Source organism: Camelus ferus, chromosome 10 (assembly GCF_009834535.1).
Source record: "Camelus ferus isolate YT-003-E chromosome 10, BCGSAC_Cfer_1.0, whole genome shotgun sequence".
Taxonomy (NCBI): domain Eukaryota; kingdom Metazoa; phylum Chordata; class Mammalia; order Artiodactyla; family Camelidae; genus Camelus; species Camelus ferus.
In genome coordinates this window covers 66,173,826-66,195,996 of record NC_045705.1, presented here as the reverse complement: position 1 = coordinate 66,195,996, position 22,171 = coordinate 66,173,826, and the positions used below count along the sequence as shown (strand labels likewise).

The 22,171-nt window shown below is 52.3% G+C and overlaps 2 protein-coding genes across 2 annotated transcripts; one reads left to right on the top strand and one right to left on the bottom strand.

Annotated features, from left to right (window-relative positions):
• Window positions 1-1,459: 1,459 nt before the first annotated feature.
• Window positions 1,460-13,120, top strand: CATSPER1 (cation channel sperm associated 1). Its single transcript, XM_006179573.2, has 14 exons — window positions 1,460-1,867; window positions 1,960-2,142; window positions 2,310-2,397; window positions 3,308-3,520; window positions 4,209-4,322; window positions 4,491-4,650; window positions 4,962-5,053; window positions 5,202-5,345; window positions 5,510-5,573; window positions 5,738-5,810; window positions 5,948-6,008; window positions 10,601-10,676; window positions 12,816-12,930; window positions 13,094-13,120. The coding sequence occupies exons 1-14, from the start codon at window positions 1,460-1,462 to the stop codon at window positions 13,118-13,120; spliced, it is 1,818 nt and encodes a 605-aa protein (XP_006179635.2).
• A 2,500-nt stretch (window positions 13,121-15,620) lies between these two features.
• On the bottom strand, window positions 15,621-17,076 carry CST6 (cystatin E/M). Its single transcript, XM_032489877.1, has 3 exons — window positions 16,800-17,076; window positions 16,151-16,276; window positions 15,621-15,832 (listed from the first exon to the last, which is right to left on the bottom strand). Exons 1-3 carry the CDS (start codon window positions 17,031-17,033, stop codon window positions 15,749-15,751), a joined length of 444 nt encoding a protein of 147 aa, XP_032345768.1. The 5' UTR covers window positions 17,034-17,076; the 3' UTR covers window positions 15,621-15,748.
• Window positions 17,077-22,171: the final 5,095 nt, after the last annotated feature.

The following is a 22,171-nucleotide window of genomic DNA, read 5'->3' as shown; positions in this document are numbered from 1 at the left end:
GCATCACAAAGCATAAAGTTCGAAAATAACGCTGGGAATGTTAACCACTATATATAAACATAGATTAAAAAAACAAATTTCTTCTGTATAGTACAGAGAAATATATTCAATACCTTGTAATAACCTTTAATGAAAGAGAATATGAAAATGAATGTATGTGTGTATAAGCTTCTGCTTGCACCCTTCGGCCATGCCTAGATGCAAGGCACCTCAGGAAATGCCATCTCTAGTTGGGATGCCATATGTCAGGAAGACGAGGAGAATGGATTTGTGGAATGATTAACAGTCCTACCACAAACTCTTTCCTTGTCTGCTGCTGGCAACAGACAGTGAGCCCCTTGAGGGCAGGGGCCCTGTCTCTTTCATCGCTGGGAACCCGATACCCCATGTCACTATAGACTTGGCTGTGACCAAGCACTCAGGAAGCAGCTGTAGTCAAAGGAGGGACCTGAAGGCTTCCAGAAGAGCTGCACTGGATATGAATGAATTGCAGTGGGTTATAGCACAAAGACAGTCCAGCATGGTGCTGAAGAAGTTTACAGTTAGTGTTGATTTTAAGTTGCTATTTATTGAGCAACTCATTTATATTCTCTGAGCCACAGGACCTTTTTCTGTAAAGTGGAAAAATGATATTCATCATGGGGGGTTATTGTGGGGTTAAATTAAAAGTGCCTAAAGTAGGTCTTCAATAAATAATGGCTGATAGTTTTAGTGATAATCTGAGTGGGGTTTCCATCACTGTCAATGATCAAGGAGAGAATAATAATACCAATTAATGCTATCGTGCCATTAGTATAAGCTTTACATATCTTTTTTGATCCTATGAGGTAGGTGCTATTATCCCCATTTTACAGAGGAAGAAACTGAGGCATACTAAGATTAAGCAACTAGCCCAAAGTCACACACGTACTTTCGAAGAAGTTGGGCCATTTGAACCTCAGAGCCAGTTGGTATTAGGTAGAACTGAGGACTGGACCATTTGACCTCTTCAAGTGCTTTCCAATACAGAGCTAAAGCAACTGCTGGGTCTGTGGTAATACCCTGGAATTCCTTGTCCAGCTTTGCCACTGACCTTCCTGGTCACCTTGGACCTGTCCCTTCCCCTTTCTTGACCTTGGTTTCTTCTCTTTATAATGAAGAGGTCAGACGCAGTGATCCTGGATTCTGAACTGCAGCCCAGGGGGAGACTTGGGAGTCAGGCCTGGGAAGGGGCCTGCTTGTGACATCATAGACGGGAGAATTCCACGAGAAGCTGGGCTTTCCTAGGAGCCCAGTGCCACAGACTACGTGAGAAAGGCAATACAGGATGGGGCCTTCAGGGGCCACGTCTTGAGCTTTCCTCATTCCAGCTTTCCCAGCACAGTCATGGAGCAACCCTCGATGGCTGAAAAGGCTCCAAGTGAGACAGACACCAAGGACTTGGATGTGCTCTCTCACCCCAGCTCGCCACTGCCGCACCATGGGCCAGGCCATAGTGCAGCCCACCACCGTCAAGAGCCCCGTCACGGCAGTGCGTCCCACCTTCGTGGCGTATCCAGTCATCTTGGTGGATCTCAGCACCTTGGTGAGCTCCAAGACTTCCGTGACGATGCCTTCTGCTGCCATTCCCCCAACTCCCCCCACCCCCCACGCCACGCTGAGGCCCACCATCACAGCGGAGCCCACCACGCCACATCCCTTTCCCTGGCTCCTCCCCATGACGCTGTTCCCTCCCACCATTCCTATGGTGAGGACCACTTTGATGATGAGCCCCACTCTGGTAGCAGAAGACATCATGGGGGCCCCCACCACCATAGGGAGTCCTACCACCATGGTGGGCTTCACCACCACAGTGAGGCTCCCCACCAGAGTGGGCTCCATCCACAAGGTAAACCTCACTACTGTAAAGACTCCCACCACTCTGGTGAACCCCCGACCACAGTGAGGCCTATCACCGTGTTGGGCCTCATCATCGGGAAGCCCGCCATCACAGAAGGCCTACTACCATGGGGTCCTACCACCCTGAGCTACCTCACCACCACAGTGAGCACCACCACGACAAGCACCACCGTGGCCACCATGGGCACCATGTGGAGCACCACCACAGTGCACATCCTTACGATCTCCCCCACGGAGAGCACTACCACAGGGAGTACCATCAGGGTAGCTCCCAACTCCTTGGCCCACACACATCCCCCAGCGTGGCCAGAGCCTCCCTCAGCTCTGTCTTTTCTCATCCAATAGTCCTCCAACCTAGCAAGACAAACATACAGAGCTCAGACCGGAACTTGGCTTGTTCCTGTAGCACAGTTCACTCACCTGATTTCCAGACCTCCAACAAAGTCCATCCTCAGGATTCCTCCTTTAACACCTCAGAAAGCTGGCCTAAAGGAGATGAGCAGTTTCAGAAGCGCAAAAGTGAGTCTTTGCTCTCCCCCCTCCCCCCACCCCAGCTGCCTGGCCCGGAGGCCAGACCTGAGTCCGGCCAGCATGTCCTTCCAAGGATCATGAGGCTTGTGCTCACCTGCGTGTGCATCCCATTGGCTATTCACTCGCCTGACTGTCCATCAGCCAATCTTTTATTCCTGGAATTATGCACCTCCTCAGTCTGCCAGCCATTTGTTCATTCAGTCACTGTTGCTTTTATTCGTGTGTCCACTTCTCAAATGTTTCCTCTTGTCTAGTATGAAAGCTGGGGGTGGTCACTTACACAACCAATCCCAGACCATCCCCAGTGATAGGGGTCTATCCTCCAGATAGGAACATTCACCACTGTAGGTTCTGTTTGTCCACATGTCCCCCACTAAACTGTGAGCTTCTTGAGGGCAGAGTTTTGGAACCAGTGCCTGAATGAGGGCCTTGTCTGAGGGCAAGAGGGACTTTGACTGATAACACGCAATCCCCCAAACTTGGCCCCCGATAGTTCAGTAAACACGGCAACAGCCTCACAAACAGGCTGAAGGGCGAGTGTCTAATTGTTTGGGGGTAGAGAGGGCAGTCAAGAGGGGGAGATGTTTCACTAGAATCTTGGAGAGAGAGAGTTTACCAGGAGGATGGGGCGGTGAAGAGGATGGGGTCTTCTGTGTACAAGCTGCCATGTGAGTAAAGAAAAGCACAGAGGTGCAGGAGCGTGAGCCCCGCGATGTGCCCAGGCAGACCCCAAATCCCAATCAGGCTGACTTGCCAGGGAACGGCTCAAGCCTGTGGCCCCAATACTAGTACAAGACTAGCACGGAGGCACATGGCAGGCAAGCAGGCAGGCTGGAGAGGGCGCCTGGGACCCCCGTGTCCCGTTCCACACAGGCTTGGCTTTCTGGCCTCTTTGCAGCTGGCCGAGCCCAGCGGACCCACAGGAGGCTGCATGCTGTGGACCTCTTCTATTGGTTGTGGGAAAAATTAAGCTACTTCATTTGGGACATCCGGAGAATGCTCAGGAGACTGACTGAGTCCCTAGCCTTTGAAGGCTTCATCCTCTTCATTGTCTGCCTCAACACCGTCATGCTCGTGGCCCAGACCTTCGCTCAAGTTGAGATCCGGGGCGGTAAGTGCTAGGGAGCCCGGTTCATATGGAGGAGGCCATTGATGTTCCAGGCCTCCTGTGGGCCTGACCAAGTGCCTAGTGACTCATAGAACTTGGGCCATTTGATCCTCGGAAGTAGGCAGCATCCCATCCTCCACCCCCACCCTCGCTGCGTTAGAGTGTGGCTCAGAGAGTTTTGCTGAAGTCAGCCAGCCAGCCAGAGACAGAAAAGCCCTCTCAACTTGAGGATGTACTGTTCATGACTGCAGCCACCAGGTGGCGCATCAGCTCTAGGTGCGCTGCTTTCCCCAAGAAGGCTGCCCAGAACCTAAGAGATGGTGAGAGTGGGAAACCAGGGAAGGAGGCCCCTGAAACCTGGGGAGCAGAATGAAGGAAAGGACCTGCCACAGGGCACATCAACTAAGGAGAGAAGAAGAAGAGTGACTGGTGTTTCTTGCAAGCTGTTTCAGGTTCTATTCTAAGCCCTTTACTATGTTAAATGCATTTAATGCTCATGGAAACTCTATCAGGCAGACTTATTATCACTATTTGATAGACAACAAAAGTGAGACACAGAGCAGTGAAGACACACAGCCATTGGGCAGAGCCAGGTTCTCCTTAAATTGCTGTGTGTGTGGTTCCAGTGGGGAGGAGTGAGGGGCTGGGGTCACTGGGGAGGGCCTTGAGCGAGCCCCCTGTGTCCCCACAGAGTGGCACTTCATGGCTTTGGACTCCATTTTCCTCTGCATCTATGTGGTGGAAGCTGTGCTCAAGATCGTTGCTCTGGGTCTCAAGTATTTTTCTGACCCCTGGAACAAACTGGGTGGGTAAGGGTGGAGCCTTTGTGTGTGTGTGTGTGTGCATGTGTCTGTATATGTTTGTGTGGTGGGAAGCAGGGGGTGTTGGCACCAGGAGGACTGTGGGTCTGGGCTAGGGGCCCAGGCAGGAGCCCATGACACCGAGCCGCCCCCTCCCCTCCCTATGCCCTCAGATTTCTTCATCATGGTCTTAGCCGTGCTGGACTTCATGCTCATGCATCTCAACTCTCCCTCCTTCACACACGCTGTCTACAACCAAAACACCTTCCGGATCGTCAAGGTCCTCAAGAGCCTGCGAACATTGCGGGCTATCTGGGTCCTGCGGAGGCTCAGGTCAGCGGGACCACAGCTGCCCACCCTGGTGTGGGGACTCTGAAGGAAGAGGGAACAATGGGCCTGGGCTCCCAAGGAATCTGCTGTGACCTGTTCAAGTGATGAGGGATGGGGAGGCGCAGACTCCAGCCTGCTTTCCTGATAAGCCTCCTGCCATCCACTCGGATCTATCTCTTCAGTTTCCAGAGAGGGGTCAGGACTCTTCCAAGTCACTAACAAATCAGGGACCTCCTGTCTCAGGTCAGCTCTGGCTGCCAGGCACAGATCCCCACTTCCACTGATTCAGCCTCCTTCTCAACCTCTGCCCACAGCTTCCTGACCAGCCTCCAGGAAGTGACTGGGACCCTGGCCCGGTCCTTGCCGTCCATCACTGCCATCCTCATCCTCATGTTTACCTGCCTCTGTATCCATGCCACGCATTCTGGGGTGGGAACATGAGGTGCTGGGCTGGACGGAGTTGCGGGGAGGGACCAGGAGCTGGCAGGGGGCAGGGAGGGGGAAACTGGGGGAGATGGGGACTCTGTGTGCCAGGTTTGGCCCTGAACAACCAGTCCTCTTCTCTGTGGTGTTCCGGGCGCTATTCCGCCAATCTGATCCGAAGCGCTTCCAGAACATCTTCACCACCATCTTCACACTCTTCACCCTGCTCACCCTGGACGACTGGTCCCTCATCTACATGGACAGCCGGGCCCAGGGTGGGGCAGACCTCAGGCTGAGTGGAGGGCAGGGTCTGGCTGGGTGTGCAGACCCAGAGGGCTCAGTTACCCTATCTGCCAGGTGGGGCTTCTGATGCTTGCTGACACGGGAATGGGGAGGGCTGGCAAGGAACTCACAGCTCGAACAACGCCCTCTCTCCCAGGTGCCTGGTACATCATCCCCATTCTCATGATTTATATCATCATCCAATACTTCATCTTCCTCAAGTGAGGACCCCACCCTTGTGCTCCCCAGCTTTACCCCCACAACACCTAACCCCGGGTCCCACTCCTCCCCTTTCACCATGGTTATGCCACAGTGAATCCAGAAGAGGGTGCAGGGCCTTGCCTATGGCCTCCTCCTTGAGAGTGCCCCACTGTCTCCGCCCCAGCCTGGTGATTGCTGTCCTGGTGGATAACTTCCAGATGGCCCTGCTCAAAGGCCTGGAGAAAGTGAAGCAGGAGGTACCAAGTCGGGTGGGGCAGGTGGACCAATCAGGAAAACATGAGGAGGGGCACAGAAGCTGGAGGGAAGGGAGGAGGGTGCTCCAGGGATGAGGAGACATGGGACTCTGGCAGGATTGAGGCCTCTTTCTTCCCAGGAGGCCACCCAGGTCCACGAGAATCTACTGGATGACTCACTGAGGGAGCTCATTGAAGCAGGTACCAGCACCCCCATCCTCCCAGCAGATACAGAGCTCCAGACCCAGCTTTAGAGTCCAAGACTCAGGCGAACTTTCAGAGCTTACAGCTTTGGTCCCAAGGGCACTAAGACAATCCTCCAAAAGCCAATTAAACTGATAGTCAATTCTTGAAAGACCCATTTGCAGAACAATTAATTAGCCAATTATGATTTGCCAAACATTATTTCTATGAAGAACTTTCAAAGTTTATAGAGTTGGTCTTATGTGGGGTGGTTTCAGCTGTCTTGAGGGTATTTTCAAGATGCTATCCACGCTTGTCCAGATTCACTCCAACTGGACTGAGGGCCTACATAATGAAGTTTCCTGTACATGTTCGTTTTTACACATCTGACTTTCCAGGTGAAAAGATTTTGAGCCAATTGCTTTGCCTCCTGCTTAAAGATCTTCAGAAATTTAGAATCTGAGCCCCAGAATCCCACTCTTAGGATCATCAACGCTGGAGACTAAGGGCCTTTAGGGGTCACCTGGCCTCTCTCCCACCCTCTCCATCGTGGACACTCAGTGCAAAAAAATTTAAGCAAAGAACAAAACCACAACTGACTGCTAAACAACCATCGGGAAAAAGACTGGAATCTAGCAAAAAAGATTTCTTCAACTGGAAACATAAAGAGGGCACTGCAGCAGGACGGTAGGAGGGGTGTTCTCACGATATAACTGGGCCCCAGACCTCCGAGTGGGCGGCCCACAAGCTGAGGAATAGTTAAGTTGCAGATGCCCTCCCACAGTTGTGAGAGTTCTAAGCCCCACGTCAGGCTCCTCAGCCCAGGGTTCTGGCATTGAGAGGAGGAGGAGACCCCAAGACATCTGGTTTTGAAGGCGAGTGGGGCTTAGCTCCAGAAGCCCCACTGGACTGGGGGAAACAGAGACTTCATTCTCTTTGGAAGTGTATACAGACTCTCACATGAGCCAGGTCCCAGGGCAGAGGCAGTGATTTCATAGAACCTGGGCCAGACCTCCCTGCTGGTTTTGGAAGATCTCCTGGAGAGGTAGGGGATGGATATAGCTCACCCGGGGACATAAAAGCTGATGGAAGACATTCTGGGGGGTGTTCACCTACATGAGCTTTCCTGGAGGCTGATATCTTGATTGGATCATTTGCACCAAGACCTAGCCCCACACAACAGCCTGCAGGGAAGCCTCAGGCCAAACAACATACAGGTTGGGAACACAGTCCCCCCCCCCCCATCAGCAGGCTTCCTGAGCCACAGACACCTCTAGACACTGGTGGGCCCTACCCACCAGAGGCCCAGGACCAAGCTTCATGCAGCAGTGGGCAGGCACTGACTCCCCCGCCAGGAACCCTGCATAAGCCTCTAGTCCAGCCTCATCCACCAGGGGCAGATATTAGAAATAAGAAAACAACAATCCCAAAGCCTATGGAAGGAGTCCACAAACACAGGCCAGACTCTACCCTGGGACTGGAAGGACCCTGGCTCTTGGGTGACGAGAGAGGAGTATACTGCTGGGATGTATAGGATGTCTTCCACAGAGGCCACCTCTCCAGTGTCAAGAAACATAATTAAGCTACCTAAAAATACAAATAGAAAGATAAACAATGTGAGGCGGCAGAGGAATATCTCCCAGGCCAAGGCACAAGATAAAATCCCAGAAGAAGAAATAAGTGATGAAGAGATAGGCTGTTTATCTGAGAAAGAATTTAAAGTAATGATGGCGAAGATGCTCAGAGAACTCAAGAGGAGTATAGGCAGACAGAGTTAGGTTTTTAGCAAAGAGTTGGAAAATATAAAGGATACCCAAACAGAGTTGAAGAATAAAATCACTGAAATGAGTAACACACTAGAAGGAACCAAGAATAGACTAAATGAGGCAGAGGAACGGATCAGTGAACTAGAAGACAGATTAGTGGAAATCACTACTACAGAACAGAAAAAAGAAAAAAGAATGAAAAGAAATGAGGATAATTTAAGAGTGCTCCGGGACAACATGAAGCGCACTAATATTCATATTATAGGGGTCAGAAAGAGAAGACAGAAAGGACCTGAGAAAATTTTTGGAGAGATAATAACTGAAAACTTCCCCAACTTGGGAAAGGAAACAGTCACCCAAGTCCAGGAAGCACAGAGAGTTCCTCACAGGATCAGCCCAAAGAGGAACACATCAAGGCACGTAGTCATCAAACGGACAACAATTAAGGATAAGGAGAAAATATTAAAATTAGCAAGAGAAAAGCAACAAATAACATACAAGGGAACTCCCATAAGGTTATCAGCTGATTTTTCAGCAGAAACTCTACAGGCCAGAAGAGAGTGGCACTATATATTTAAATTGATGAAAGGGGAAAAACTTACAACCAAGAATACTCTATCCAGCAAGGCTCTTGTTCAGACTTGATGGAGAAATCAAAAGCTTCACAGATAAACAAAAGCTAAAAGAATTCAGCACCACCAAACCAGCTTTACAACAAATGTTACAGGAACTTTTCTAGTCATCAAACCACAAGAAAAAACAAAAAGAAGAAAGAGGAGAAAAAAAGACCTACAAAGGATTGCTTTGGCAATTGAGGGTCTTTTGTGGTTCTATATAAATTTTGAAATTGTTTGCTCTAGTTCTATGAAAAATATCGTGTTTTGACAGGGGTTACACTGGATCTGTAGAATGCTTTGGTTAGTGTGGCCATTTTGATAATTTTGGTTCTTCCAATCCAAGAGCACAAGATGTGTTTCCATTTCTTTGTACCATCTTCAAGTTCCTTCATCAGTGTTTTACAGTTTTCAGAGAATAGGTAACCTCCTTGGTTAAGTTTATTTCTAGGTGTTTAGTTGTTTTTGATGCAATGGAAATGTTTATGCCAGTTATAAAATTCTGGTTTTTGAAGTGAAAAAAAAGTTAATGAAGGACTGCAAATGGCAAAATATTATTCTTTTTTATAGGTGAGTTGTATTCCATTACATATGTATGCTGCATCTTCTTCATCCATTCATCTATTGATGTGCACTTAGGATGCTTCCATATCTTGGCAATTATACATAACATTGCTGTTAATAGCAGGGTGTATGTATATTTTTGAATTAATGTTTTTGTTTTTCTCGGATATGTGCTCAGGAATGGAATTGCTGGGCCATATTGTGGTTCTATTTTTAGGTTTTTGAGAACTTTCCATATTGCTTTCCATAGTGGCTGCACCCATTTACATTCCCACCAACAGTGTACAAGTGTTCCATTTTCCCCACATCCTTGCCAACATTTGTTATTTGTGTTCTTTTTGATGATGGCCATTCTGACAGCTGTGAGATGGTGTCTCATTGTGATTCTGATTTGCATTTCCATGATATTAGTGATGTTGAGCAACTTTTCATGTTCCTGTTGGCCATCTGCATTTCCTCATTTGGAAAAATATCTGTTCAGTTCTTCTTATTTTAAATGGGTTGATTGTTTGCTTTTTAATTGAAGTACAGTTGATTTAAAATGTTATATTAGTTTCTGGTGTACAGCATGGATGGACTTGGAGGGCATTATGCTAAGTGAAATAAGTCAGACAGAGAAAGACAAATACTGTAGGATATCACTTACATGTGGAATCTAAAAAATACAACAACAAGTGAATATAACAGAAAAGAAACAGACTCAGATGTAGAGAAGGAACTAGTGGTTACCAGTAGGGAGAGGAAAAGGGGGCGGGGCAAGACCGAGGTGGAGGGTGAAGAGGTACAAACTATCAGGTATAAAATAAGCTACAGGGATGTGTTGTACACCATGGGGAATATAGCCAATATTTTATAATAACTATAAGTGGAATATAATCTTTAAAAATTTGTGAATTACTATATTGTATATAATATTGTACATCAGCTATACTTCAATTTAAAAATATAATGTAAAATAAATACACAAATTTCAAAAATTAAAAAAAAAAGCTTAAGCTAAAAGAAAAATTGTCTCAAATTACTTAGCAACTTGGGAGTTCATGGGCTTTCAGGAATGGCTGGATCCAGGACCCAATGTTGCTTGAGAGTTGGTCTCCTTCCATTTCTCTGCTCTGTAACTCTCTGTGTGGTTTTGTGCTTAGGGTGCTCTTCCCTTGTGGTGGGAATATGACCACCTGCAACTCTAGTCCCAAATCCTCACAGTATAGCTAAACACAGCTCTCCCAGCAGAGAGGTCCTCTTCTCCCAGCCATTCCAACAAAGTCCCAGAAATGAATCTCTTTGGCTCAGATTAATCACCTGGCTATTTCTGAACCAATCACTGTAACCCAAAGGCTAGGCTGTTCTGATTGGCCAGGCTTGTCCTTAGAGTTGTGGGGGGTCAACCCCAGCTAGACAACAGTCCACCAAAAGGGGTGGGAGTGGGTCCTCAGGAAAACTGGGAGACTTTTACCAGAAGAAGAGGGAATGGATGATGGACCAGTAAACAAACAAAACATACTCCATGCCCAGAGAAGCAATCTCTTTGGGGACATTCTAGACAAAACAAACAAACAAACAAAAAACCCTGACCCCTGTTTGAGTGTCTCCAGGACACAGGGGATTCCCTCCACCCACTCTCAATCCAGGTGTCTCCCTGACCTCCTCCTTCTTTCTCTACATCCAGAACCAGAAGAGGCGCTGAGTGAACACACTAGACAGAAGCAGCTCGTTGAGAAACAATTTGGAACCATGACTGAGAAGTAAGGAGACATGAAGGGAGGCAAGGCCTCAGGTCTAAGGGGAGTAGTCTGGGGGCCTGACCGCTGGGCTGGCAGGGGAAGGGGCACTGCCCACCTCTCTGGAAGCAGAGCACTAAGGCTTATGGGATGTGGTGAGCTTGAGTGGCTTCTGCTCACCCTGAGTCATCTTGTGCCATCAAGTGAATCCTCCCAGCAGCACCTAAAGGGCCATGAGAGCCCCTCTGAGCCCGACCACCCAGGGCAGGGGCAGTGGCGAGATGCTGGAGGAATGGGAGTTCTGCTCACTTTTTTTACTCGAGCAGCATCCCTGATCCTTGCTCTGGGCTAGGTTCTGCGAGGACTCCAGAGACCCAAAGAGGACACAATTGGCACCTGCCTGTGAGGGCCCCACCTCTGTAGAATGCGCTGGGCCACGGAGGGCTGGTGGGCTTCAGCTGGGTGGAGGGAAGAGGACGGTGGGTTGGGGAACAGCTTAGGTAAATGCAGGGGAGGCAGATGGTCAGCAGCCCTTCCTGTCAACGTGAGCGGCCGGCTGGGCCAGGACTCCTGGGGATGCGTGGCTGTGCTCATGGCTGGGGGTCCTTGGCACAGACTCCTGGCCCCTGCTCTCAGGCCTGGCTCCCCAGAGAGCCTTCTTACTGAAAGCTGGGCCCACCCCACCGCATCCAGACCGGCTCCAAACCAGCCCGACAGCTGGCACCCTCCAGGTTCTGCTCACCCACCAACAGAGCTCAAGCCCCAAGGCCTCCATGATCATGGCAGCTGCTACCACCCCCGTTGCATCCTAGCTTTACCCACAGCGTCACACATACGTGCCCTCCCTCAGGCCTTTGCCCACACCGTTCTCTCCGCCTGCGATGTTTTCTGGCTGCCGACAGACACCAGGCTCAAGTGATTAAGAGTTAGAAGAGCTGAGTTCCAGTCCTGCTCGTTTCACCTCCTGTCCTCCCTCCAGGTCCCAGCTCCTTGGCCCTCAGCCTGGTCTGGATCCTTGGCACCTCTGTGATACCTGCCGTGGGGGTTTCTTGGCCTCTGGTCTCTTCTCCACTGGTCCACCTCCACCTTCACTGAGAGTGTCTTTGGTTTGCTGTTGTTTGGTTTGTTCTCATCTTTTTGTTTTCCTTTCTTTTTCTTTTTATTGACTTAAAGAGTGATCTTTGTTGAAAGAAGTTTTGGCCTTTTCTGCCTTCCCTGCAAGGGCTCCTGCCTCCCTTAGTTTAAGGGTCGGGTGCCTTGCTGTGACCTTCCCTGCATGTCTCCACCTTCAATTCATCCGTTCTCTAAAACCTCCCTCCCTGAGGCCCACCTCTGCCCCCAGAACACTCCCCACTGTTCACAGACCTGGAGCACCAGGAGCCCTGTCTGAGCTCAGCAAACACTCAAATTCAGCTCAGCGGCACTTCCTCCAGAAACCTTTCCTCACCCCCAGTACTGGGGGAGGCTTCCTCCTCTGGGCCCCTCAGTGCCCCGTGTTCACACTTATCACAGGTGTAAACACACTTGGTTTGCTTTCCTGGCTCCGCCACAGACTGAGCTTCTCCAGGGCAGGGGCTGTTTCTCGCTCATTTCTACATCCTTGGCACACCTGGCAGTGTTCATTGATTTCAGTGTTATTTGATGGACTGATTGGTAAGATAAGTTGGCAGCAAAGGAGTTAATGAATGGGTAGTCCATGAGGGTGAGGTTTAGGTAAGGGGTGGGCGTGTGGGGCCAGGGAAGAGCAGGTGGATGGGGGTATGGATGAGTGAGGGAAAGGGTTGTGTGGTCTGATGGGTGAGTGAATAGCTAAACAGATGGGTGGGTGTGTGGGTAGGTGGCTGAGTGGGTGCATGAGTCAGTAGGGGGTAGTTGAAGGGGCAGCAGGTGGGTGGACTGATGGAGGGTTGGGTGATTGGAAGGTAAACAGTTAATTGTCAGAATCTGCTGTGGTCCAGACAAACGGTGGGGCCGGGGAAGGGCCACACACAGAAACATGGTGGCCATGGATGGAAAGGAAGCCCTAGGGTAATGTAAGTTGGGAGGAAGGGGTCAAGCAAGAAGAACTGTCTGGGGGGCTCTGGGGCTCTGGGGCTCTGGGGACCAAGATGGCCCAGCCAGGCAGGTCCACCCAGTCAGGGCTCTGCCCCACTCCCTTCCCAGGCAGCAGGAGCTCCTGTTCCACTTCCTGCAGCTGGCGGCTGGGGTGGAGCATTACCAGCAGAAATTCCGCTCCCAGGCAGCTGTCATTGATGAGATTGTGGACACTGCATTTGAGGTGAACCAGGCACCCGACGGGAGGAGCCAGAGGGAGGGGGAGGACACGGGAAGGCCAGGCTTCAGGGGCTTGTGCCCAGAAGTGGCCCTGAGTCACAGTCCCGTGGGCATTGGGAAAGGCCGAGGCCTGCACTGGTCCCATTATCTCCTGCCCCATTCTGCAGGCTGGCGAAGAGGACTTCAGGAGGTGACCCTGGAGAGGCAGCCGCGTCAGACTTCAGCCCATGGCAGGCTGCCCAGCCAGTGGGTCGGGACAAGATCTGCTGGAAAGATTGTTGGGCCTGCAGGGATGGGCCCCAACAGAGTTTTAAAACCCCAGGTGGCTCTGCATCCTCACTGGCCGGGCCGAGGCACAGGGCAAGGGGTCTGGGGCGCAGGCAGGCGTGTGCAGACTTGAGTGTGTGTGTGCGCGGGAGTGTTGTAGGTGAAAGGCTCCATTCTTGGATTCCCCTCTGGTCCTGCCAGAGCCTAGCCCGTGCCTTGGCAGCAGCCAGAGGGGTGCCGTGGAAAGGGGGCCAGGCTCAGTGCTGGAGGGAGTGCTGGCCATCACCCTGCTTTGGGGAGGAAGGCCGGTCTGGCTCAAGAGACAGGAGGAAAAGAACAGGCTGGGACAGCCTACAGTTCTCAGGACTTGGGGGGCCAGGAGGCCCAAAGCCTAGGAACTTAAGACTACTAGCACCCTCAGCAACTAGTATAAAGGTGCCAACTCAATGGTGATGCCATAAGCCCAGAGGTCAGAGGTCGTTGCCATACCTTGCCTGGTCTGGAGTCAGGCTAAGGAGCCTCAATGAGGTGGGAGGGGGGAGGCTGCTCAAGTCCTCCTGGCCTCCAGGTGGCGGCCGGGGTGGGGCGTGTGTGGCATGGAGGCGCCTCTGTTAGAGGGAAGCCAGGATGAGGCTGACTGTTGAAGGCTGAGGGGTGACAGACTGTTTTGCCAGCCACCCCTCTGGCCACCAGTCTGGACCAGACAGTGGTGAAGTCTCCCTGGCCGAGCCGAGGGTGCGGGCTGGCCCAGGGCCTGGGAATAGACTGTGCAAAGGAAATGCCGTCTGGGATTTGGGCACAGACTCCAGGGGTGGAGAGGCCACCTGGCAAAGATCTCCAGGCCTCGCCTCACCCCACCACCTCACACATTCACTCAACAAGCATTTCCTGCCACTTACCCTGTACCAGCCATGCAGGCGGCTCCAGCCTGGTGCCCATGGGAGCCCTCCCTGCAGCATCCCCGCCTCAGGCCCCTGGGTTGTCTGCACAGCCACCTCTGACAGGCTTGAGCAGATGTGTGGCTGGAGGGGTTCCCCTCCATTCCTGACTCCTGGCAAACTCAGCCCCTCGGGCTTCCAAGTGAGTCAGTTTATTTTCCACCTCCCCATCCCCATCCTGTATGGCCTCCGAGGGCTCTAGAGGATGGGAGCTGGGGCCGTTCCTCGTTAAGTCGCAGCATTGGGGGGGATCCAGCCAGGCATGAAGGGAGCATGAGGCCTGGCCTGGAAGGCGCTGCCAGGCGCCTTCCACAGTCCCCTCGGTCTGCCTGCCAGGGCCTGATGCTGTCCACACCTCAGGCTCCCACCGGATCCAGTTACTGCCTTTCCTGTCCCAGGTGTGGGTGTGCGTTTGTGTACCTGCAGGACAGCTCTGGGTGGGGGGATGTGGGTGCCTGGGGCTGTGAGAGGGGGATCTGTGTATACATCTCCAGGTTGTCCCTTGGGGCGGGGTTGTTGCTTCTGTGTGTTTGTGTCTGCTTCCGGGTTGCATTATGTGTGTGGTGGTTTTCTGGATGTATGTGTGGTGTCTGGGAGCAATCTGAGTGTGTGTGGTGGGTTTGTGTGTGTGTAGTAAATATTAATTCCAGCCACAAATTCAGGTGCACAAAAAAAGTTCCAGTTCTGTTTTCTAATTTATTTTTTTTTGGTGGGGGGAGAGGGGTAATTAGGTTTATTTATTTTTAATGGAGGTACTAGGGATTGAACCCAGGACCTCATGCATGCTAAGCACACCCTCTATCACTGAGATCTACCCTTCCCCTCCAGCTCTGTTTTCCTTAAATGACATTAAATTGCATCTATTCCCTCATCCCTCCTGTGGACAGCGAATTCCTCAGTCCTCTTAGCGCTCCCTGCCCACCCCTTCCAGGGTCTTGCACAGGACAAAGCATTGGGGGTCCTTCTGGCATGTGGCCCACTGTGCACTTGAGAGCCACTGTCCCAGCCCTCGTGGTCTCTTGGCCTTCAGGGCCTCTGCCATCTCTGGGTCACATGCTGGTGTAAGAATCTCATCAGCTGAGAGCTCGATGTCCTGGGGCCCGGCTGGCTGAACCCCCAACGTGCCACTCGGAGTCATCCTGGCAGCTGATGGGGAGCAGAGTTCAAGCACTCTTCAGAGTTTTCACTGGCTGCTGTCCCTTCCCAGTCAGGGCATCATCCATCCCCTTTGACGTCCTCTCCCCACCCTTAGCTGAGAATTTTGGGAGTCTCTGGAGGTTCATTCCTCTGTCTGTGCAGCTGAGGTGTTTGGGGGACTCCAAATTTGGGAGATGAACCTTGCACCCTTAACACTGTCTGGGCTGGGACAGCAGAGGCTCCGCTGCAGGTGGTTTGGGCACCCTGTCAGCTGGAGGGGGTGCTGAGAGCTGCTGAGAGTGGGACTGGGGGACAGGAGGGGAAGAGGAGTGAAGCACTCGGAAGAGACCGATGCAAGAAGAAATGCTAGCCATTTATTGCAACAGATATGGTCCAGGGACCTGAAGTGCCCTCCACCGATGCGCCTGCTCCTGCCCAGTCCCGCCCACTCCCTCCCTCTCCTAGGCCCGCAGAGGTCTCCTACACAGGCACACAGTTGTGCTTCAGAAGGCGGGAGGAGTTCTGCCAGGGAACCATGAGGATCTCAAAGTCACAGCGCAGCTTCTGCAGACAGAGCATGAGGAAAGGAGGGTTAGCCTGGTCCCAGGCCTGCCTCCTCCCAACTGTCAGCCCCGTGCCAGTCACATTTCCCTGTGACGTGCTGGCCCAAGGGACATCGAGTCGGATGGCCAAGACCAGATTCCAAATCTTTCTAATGAACCCCCTCCCTCCAGGGGAAGCCCCCAGGCTTCTCCTCTTGGTACCCCACCCCAGCATTAGGGGCTGAGTCATCCAGAAGGGAGGGACAGGTCCAGCCAGACCAGTTCAGGACCCAAGTGCTGGCAGGACAGGCTGATGCCTGGCTCAGGGCAGGGCTGTTACCTCCTGCTGTGCTTCTGCAGCCAGAGGGCAGATGGTGAGGTCTATGTGGTCTCCAGCCATTGCGTTCTTCTGGCAGGCTGTGCTTCCCATTTCCACGGTCAGGTAGTACTTGACGCCAGCCACCAGCTGGGACGGAGGGTGGGGACCAGTCAGGGGTGCTGGGAGACAACCCTTGACCTGGACCTCTCCCCTCTCTCCATATCCTCCCATCTCCCCTCATCTTCCCCGGACATAACCAGCACACTGTCCTTGGGATTCAGATCTGGGATGCATGTGGGGACAGGAATGGGTGGGGAGGGGTGACAGGGAGTTCTGGTGGGGATCCCTGAGAAGTGGGGAAATCCAGGAGGCTGAGATTCAAGTCCACACAGCGGCCTGTCTCTCATCATCCTCTCCCCAAACCCACCCATCACAGCAGGGAGGCTAGTGAGGTAGCTGTGCAAATTCAGGGTTGGATCCTATTTGAGATATCTTGTTCATCACGAATTTTTGGCATTAATTGGACTTTCCACAATATATTGTATTAAAATGTCATCCTGATCACTCTCGTGTCGCCCCGACCTTGATCTGGTGCCCCGCTGAGTGCCTCCCTCGCCTCCCCCCAGCGCCCCGCCTCCCCTCCTGCCCGGTCCCGCCGGAGGGGCCGCACCTGGCTCTGCGCCCGGAGGACGTTGGTATCGCGGAAGTAGTAGACGCTGTTGCTGCCCATGTTGTAGTTGGCCACGGCCACCTGCACCGCCTTCTGCACCTGCGGGTCGCTGGGCGACAGTTCCTGGCGTTCTCCGACCTTGCGGTCCCCTGGCCGGGCATCGCTGGGCAGCGCCAGGAGGCAGAGCGCGAGCAGGGCCAGCCCCAGCGGCAGCAGGAGGCTCGGACGCGCCATGATCGTCGGTGTCTGGCCTCGGCCTCGGCCCGCGCCGCTTTTACGGGCTCCGGGCTCCGCGGCCCCGCCCGCTCTCCCGCCGCCCGCCGTGCGCCCCCGCAGCCGGGCAGGGGAGGGACCGCTGGGGCTGGGCAGTCCTCTCGGCGAGGCTGTGTCCCGGCGCCAAGGGCGACAGTGGACAGGCACAAGCACACCTGTGTACTACGATGCTGCCTGATCTCCAGGGCACACCTAGTCCAGGGAGGGAAAAGCCAGCGACAGTCCTCAGCAACAAGTGCCCCGACTGGGGCAGTTCACCGAGGCCCATCCAGTATGAAATACCACCAACAGCCACCAGCAGGCACTTACTGTCCCCACCATCTACTAACCGGGTAACCTTGGAGAAGACTAAACTCTCACTACTTCAGTTTCCTTCTCTGTAAAATGGGTTGCTGTGAGGATTCAATAAGTAAAGTGCTTAGGGGAGGCCTGGTGCTCTATACACAGCAGGCAAGTAGAAGGCATTACTGTGCTGAGCCACTGTTTAACGCCCACCACCAGCATGATGTGGGAATCAGTAATGCTTCCACTTTACAGAGGCTTAAACAGGACACAAAGTGAACGTTGAGAACTGACCAGAAGGAGGGATGTACATGGTACCAGCTCTGCCATTCACTGCTTGGGGGACTTCAGTGTCCTCATCTGAAGAAAGGACACTATTCTTGTCTTCTAAGGTTATGATGACATATTGGCCCAAGACTGGGTCACTCCTAGGTAAACTGGGCATGTGTTGGAGATACCAGCAAAATAGGGCTATGACTTTTGGGGGGGAGTAATCTGACAATTAGGATATTAAAAAACAGCATTGAAGTAGTCAACACTGGAAAAGTCTGGATTTTATTGGAATTCTTTAGAATTAGTATTTCAGAGTTCAGGGTAGTTTGCACTTTTAATCACATATTGCTAGGGGAGATGGGGCTTTTTGCTCTTGGGACATGAAGATCTAGTTAGTGCTTAGGGCCTCCAAGGATCTTAACTGGGGCTTGGGAGAGGCTGTGGTTTTCAGTGTTGACGTTTAGCAAGTGGTAGCTATTATTGTGATGAGTATTATGAGTAAGCAGCCAGTATTCCTTCCCCCACCTGCCCCCACACCCACCAATTCTTGGCCTCTCAGAATCCCAGGACCAGGAAAGGCAGTGATTTCTCCCTGGGAGACTGGAACCAGAATGTTGTCACTGCCCAGTCCAGCTGCTACCCCACCCCCTCAGCCCAGCTGTGAAAAACAATCTGGGGACGCCAAGGAGCAGCCACAAGTTTGTCGAGGGCTCAGGTGTCTGCCTTAAAGGGACAGGCCCATTCGTGCGAAAGCTGGTAAAAGCTTGGCTTGGTGAGAAGGCCAGGGCCAGGCAGGAGCCCGACCTGAGAGAAGCTGGGAGTGTAGAAGAGTAAGAGTCCAGGACCGCAGTACTGGGGAGAGGTGGGAGAGGCAGCCCCAAGGGACTGGGAGCCTCCTTGGGTTCTCCGTGTCAGCTCTCCTGTCCATTGGAACTCAGCTATGGACACACTTACCTCTAATAGCTCCGTGGGAAATTATCTGAGGCCCAGTCTCCAACTCACCAAGGGCCAGGGGGTCCCCAGATCACTTGCCCCTGCCCTACCTGTCATTCCTTTGTGCTAACACCAATAAATCTTTTGCACACCAACCTAATAATTTCCAAAGCCTTTTCACCCACTGATCTATTCTCACAAGCATCCTGAGTTAGTAATCATCATCCTCGTTTTGCAGATGAAGAAAGTTAATCAGATATGTCAGGACGCTTGTCCGAGGTCACTTAACTAGAAGTGGGGTCTTGGTGAGAAAAGAGGGATGGGGAAGGGAAATTAATTCCTGGGCTCTGATATGTGCCAGGCCTTGTACCAGGGACTCAATATATGTCCTCTCATCCTTATAACAACTCTGTAGAAGCAGTGATTTTATATATATATACACACACACACAGATACATACACACACACATATATTTTATACACACACACACACACTTTTTTTTTTTTTACAAGGAGGAAATGGAGGGTCAAAGGAGAAGGGTAAGTGGTGGGCCAGCATCCTAGTGTGTGAGTTCTGGGCTGCCCCGCAGGGATATGAGGTCTGCTGTGATGAGGGAGGCTCCCTGGGGGTGGGGGTGCCCTGGGAAAACTGGGTCTCATCTGGAAAAGTCTTAGCCTGGACTCCGTCCATCCTTAGTCTGGACCACTCTGGCTTCCAGAAGTAGGCCTGGGCCAGGTGTGAGCTCAGGTTGGCCATCCTCACTGGCCACCAGGCATGGCCTCCAGTTTTGCCGTGGCCCCGTCATCCCAACCTGGTTTCCCATCGCACCCCTCCCCTGCCCCTGGCTGATGGGCCTCGCTAACCAGGGTGGGCCCTTGGCATCTCCTTCACCCTGGGATCTGGTCGTCGAGTACTTTCATGCTGCTCCCAGGGCCGTCTTCCTTGAAAGTTTGGCTGGGCCACGATATTCCCTCCCCAGGGCTCTGCTCCCCTTTCCCTGTCGGACCACATCCTGGACAGGGAACTGGATGGCAAGGAAAGCTGCAATACAACCGTGAGTCAAGCTGCTCTCCGTGGAGGAGCTCCCCCAGGTGCCAGGGGCTTCGCGTTCATTAGCTGGTTGAATCTTCACAAGGCCACACCAGCTGACAGAGGCTCAGGGCAGTGAAACCACTTGCTCAAGGTCACGCAGGGAGGAAAGAAGGAACCGAGAGCAGAAACAGGACTCTTGCAGGCTACTGTCAGTCAAGGCCAGAAATAACAGTAGGAAGAGCCCTGGGTCCCTGCAGGGAGGAGGCAACGTGGAAGGGGCTGATAGACCTGAGCATGGACTGTGAGCCTTTCACACCCTCTGGGCTGCCACTGGGTTGGGGTGGGGAAGTGAGTCTTCGGCTGGGATTCATCCCGTAGTTTCCCCCTATTTCCTTCCCAGGGGCAGCAGGACCCCTTCAGGACCCCGGAATGCAGGGGTTGGGTTCACCCCAAGCTTTGGGCCAGATCTGCACACTTGAGAAAGACTGACTCGGGGGTCCAGCTCTGGCTGGGTACAGCAGAGGTAGGGGGACACTGAGTCAATCTTTACTGACTTCTGGCCCCACCCATGCTTCCAGCCATGCACGTCCTGTTGGGAGGCGTGGGCTGACATCTAGATAACCTGCCTCCTACCCATCCCCACCCAGGTCTGCTTTCTCCAGCATTCCAGGCCTTGCTCCCTTTGTCCTGCTGGCCAAGTCACGGCTGGGTCTCTGAGAGGCCGCCATTACAATGTACATTCCAGATGCCCTTTGTCCCCTGCTGCTCCAGGAGGCAGATTCAGGAAGTTGATTCAGGAAGTCGTATGGGAAGCCCCAAAGAGCCCGGCCCAAGGGTTCCGGGCCCACCTGTCACAGGTACTGCCGCGCCCAAGGGGGAGGTGGAAAGCAGGCTGCAGCCCCTTCAGGGCCGAAGCCTGCGGGTGTGGCAGAGAAGAGCCCAGAGTGAGGATAGCAAGCAGCACGTACCACAGAGCTGTGCCGGGCAGGCCCCAGGACCAGAGCCACCAGAGGCAAGACCGGGCAATCTGCATGGGCAGGAGCTCCAGGAAGGGCATCATGAAGGAGCAGGGAGCCTCCATGACCTCGCAGAGTGCCAGCAGCACTCCGGCACTACCAGGGCTGAGGGGGGCGGCTGTGGCCCTGCCCAGCCCCCGCCTAAGCACACCAGGCCTGTGTGACAGCAATCACAGCACAAGGGTCAAGGCTCAGGGGACTCCGAGGTGACCCTGGACCCATCCAGGATAACTTCAGAAACAAAGTATGGCCAGAACCTTCAAGGACAGCCCACACGATCAACTAGGCCTGGGCTTCAGATAGGCACCCTCCCAGGAAGCAGCCTGTAACGCAGACTGGGCCCAGCTCTGGCCATCCTGCGACCTTCCGGGGTGGGGGCGCCGCTCACACTTCCCAGAACTTGCATGGAACTCTCATCCCTACTAACAACTATCATATTTTCTGACTAATCATCTAATTGCTCTATTTTTATTTTTGGTTTCCCTTTTATCCTTCTACCGTTCTCAGATGTAGCTAATAAACAGAAACGTACCCAGAACATACAGTCAATGCCTGAATCACCATCATACAGGTCAAGAAATGGAAACTGCCATTCCCAGCCCCAAAAGTTCCCACACAGCACACCTGCCTCCCTCCCCAAAGCCAATCACTACCAACTTTTCTTTTTTTCTTTTTAAAAAATTTTTGGGGGAGGTAATTATGTTCATTCACTCCTCTTTTTTTTTTTTTTTTTAATGGCAGTACCAGGGATTGAACCCAGGACCTCATGCATGCTAAGCACGTGCTCTACCGCTGAGCTGTACCCTCCCCGCTTCTTTTTCTTTACTATTGAATGTTGGCTCAGATGCTGGTGCAGGCGCGCGAGTGTCCCCATCACAGCCCCAGGAACAGAACTGCTGGCTCACAAGGTGGGTCTTTAGTTTTACTGGAAAACACCCAACTGTTTTCTCTAACTGTTTACACCAAATAACACTCCCACCAGCCGGGTATCAGTTCCTGTTGCTCCATTTTATCATCAGCACTTGGTATTGTGAGACTTCAAAATTTTTGCCAGTCTTGTGAGTGTGTAATGGCATGTTTGTGTTTCTGACCACTACTGTGATTGAGCACATTTTGACGTGTTTTCACCATCTGGGTGTTCCTCTATGGCTGCCCTTCAGCTCTTTTTTAGGCACTTTCCTGTTGTGCTGTCTTGACTGCAGTTGTGAATATGCTCTGGACACAGCCCTTCATCATTTACGTGTGCTGCAAATACCCTTCCCCACCTTGGGTCAGTCTCCTTCCTCTCTTTACGGGATCCTTAGATGAACAAAGTTTCTATAATGAAGTTATATTTACTAACTTTTTCTTAATTTTTCCTTACTGTGAGATCATGTAAATCTTCTCATCCCAGTTCTAATATTCATTATCCATCATCTCTCTCCTTGCCAGACTAGTCCCTCTGAGGAAAATTCTGTAACCGAGTAGGTTTTCAACGATGCTAGCATTGCATCTGATTCTTACAATAACCTCATTTTCCAGGTGGGGAAACAGAGTCTCAGAGAAGCCAACTGACACGACCA

Excerpts from the sequence above, each read along its gene's own strand:
- CATSPER1 (XM_006179573.2), top strand. The coding sequence starts at position 1,460 with ATGGGCCAGGCCATAGTGCAGCCCACCACCGTCAAGAGCCCCGTCACG. Across the intron at positions 2,398-3,307 it reads GCAGTTTCAGAAGCGCAAAA|CTGGCCGAGCCCAGCGGACC; the intron begins GTGAGTCTTTGC and ends GCCTCTTTGCAG. Across the intron at positions 4,323-4,490 it reads TGACCCCTGGAACAAACTGG|ATTTCTTCATCATGGTCTTA; the intron begins GTGGGTAAGGGT and ends CTATGCCCTCAG.
- CST6 (XM_032489877.1), bottom strand. The coding sequence starts at position 17,033 with ATGGCGCGTCCGAGCCTCCTGCTGCCGCTGGGGCTGGCCCTGCTCGCG. Across the intron at positions 16,277-16,799 it reads TCCTCCGGGCGCAGAGCCAG|CTGGTGGCTGGCGTCAAGTA; the intron begins GTGCGGCCCCTC and ends CCTCCGTCCCAG. Across the intron at positions 15,833-16,150 it reads CTGCAGAAGCACAGCAGGAG|AAGCTGCGCTGTGACTTTGA; the intron begins GTAACAGCCCTG and ends CTCTGTCTGCAG.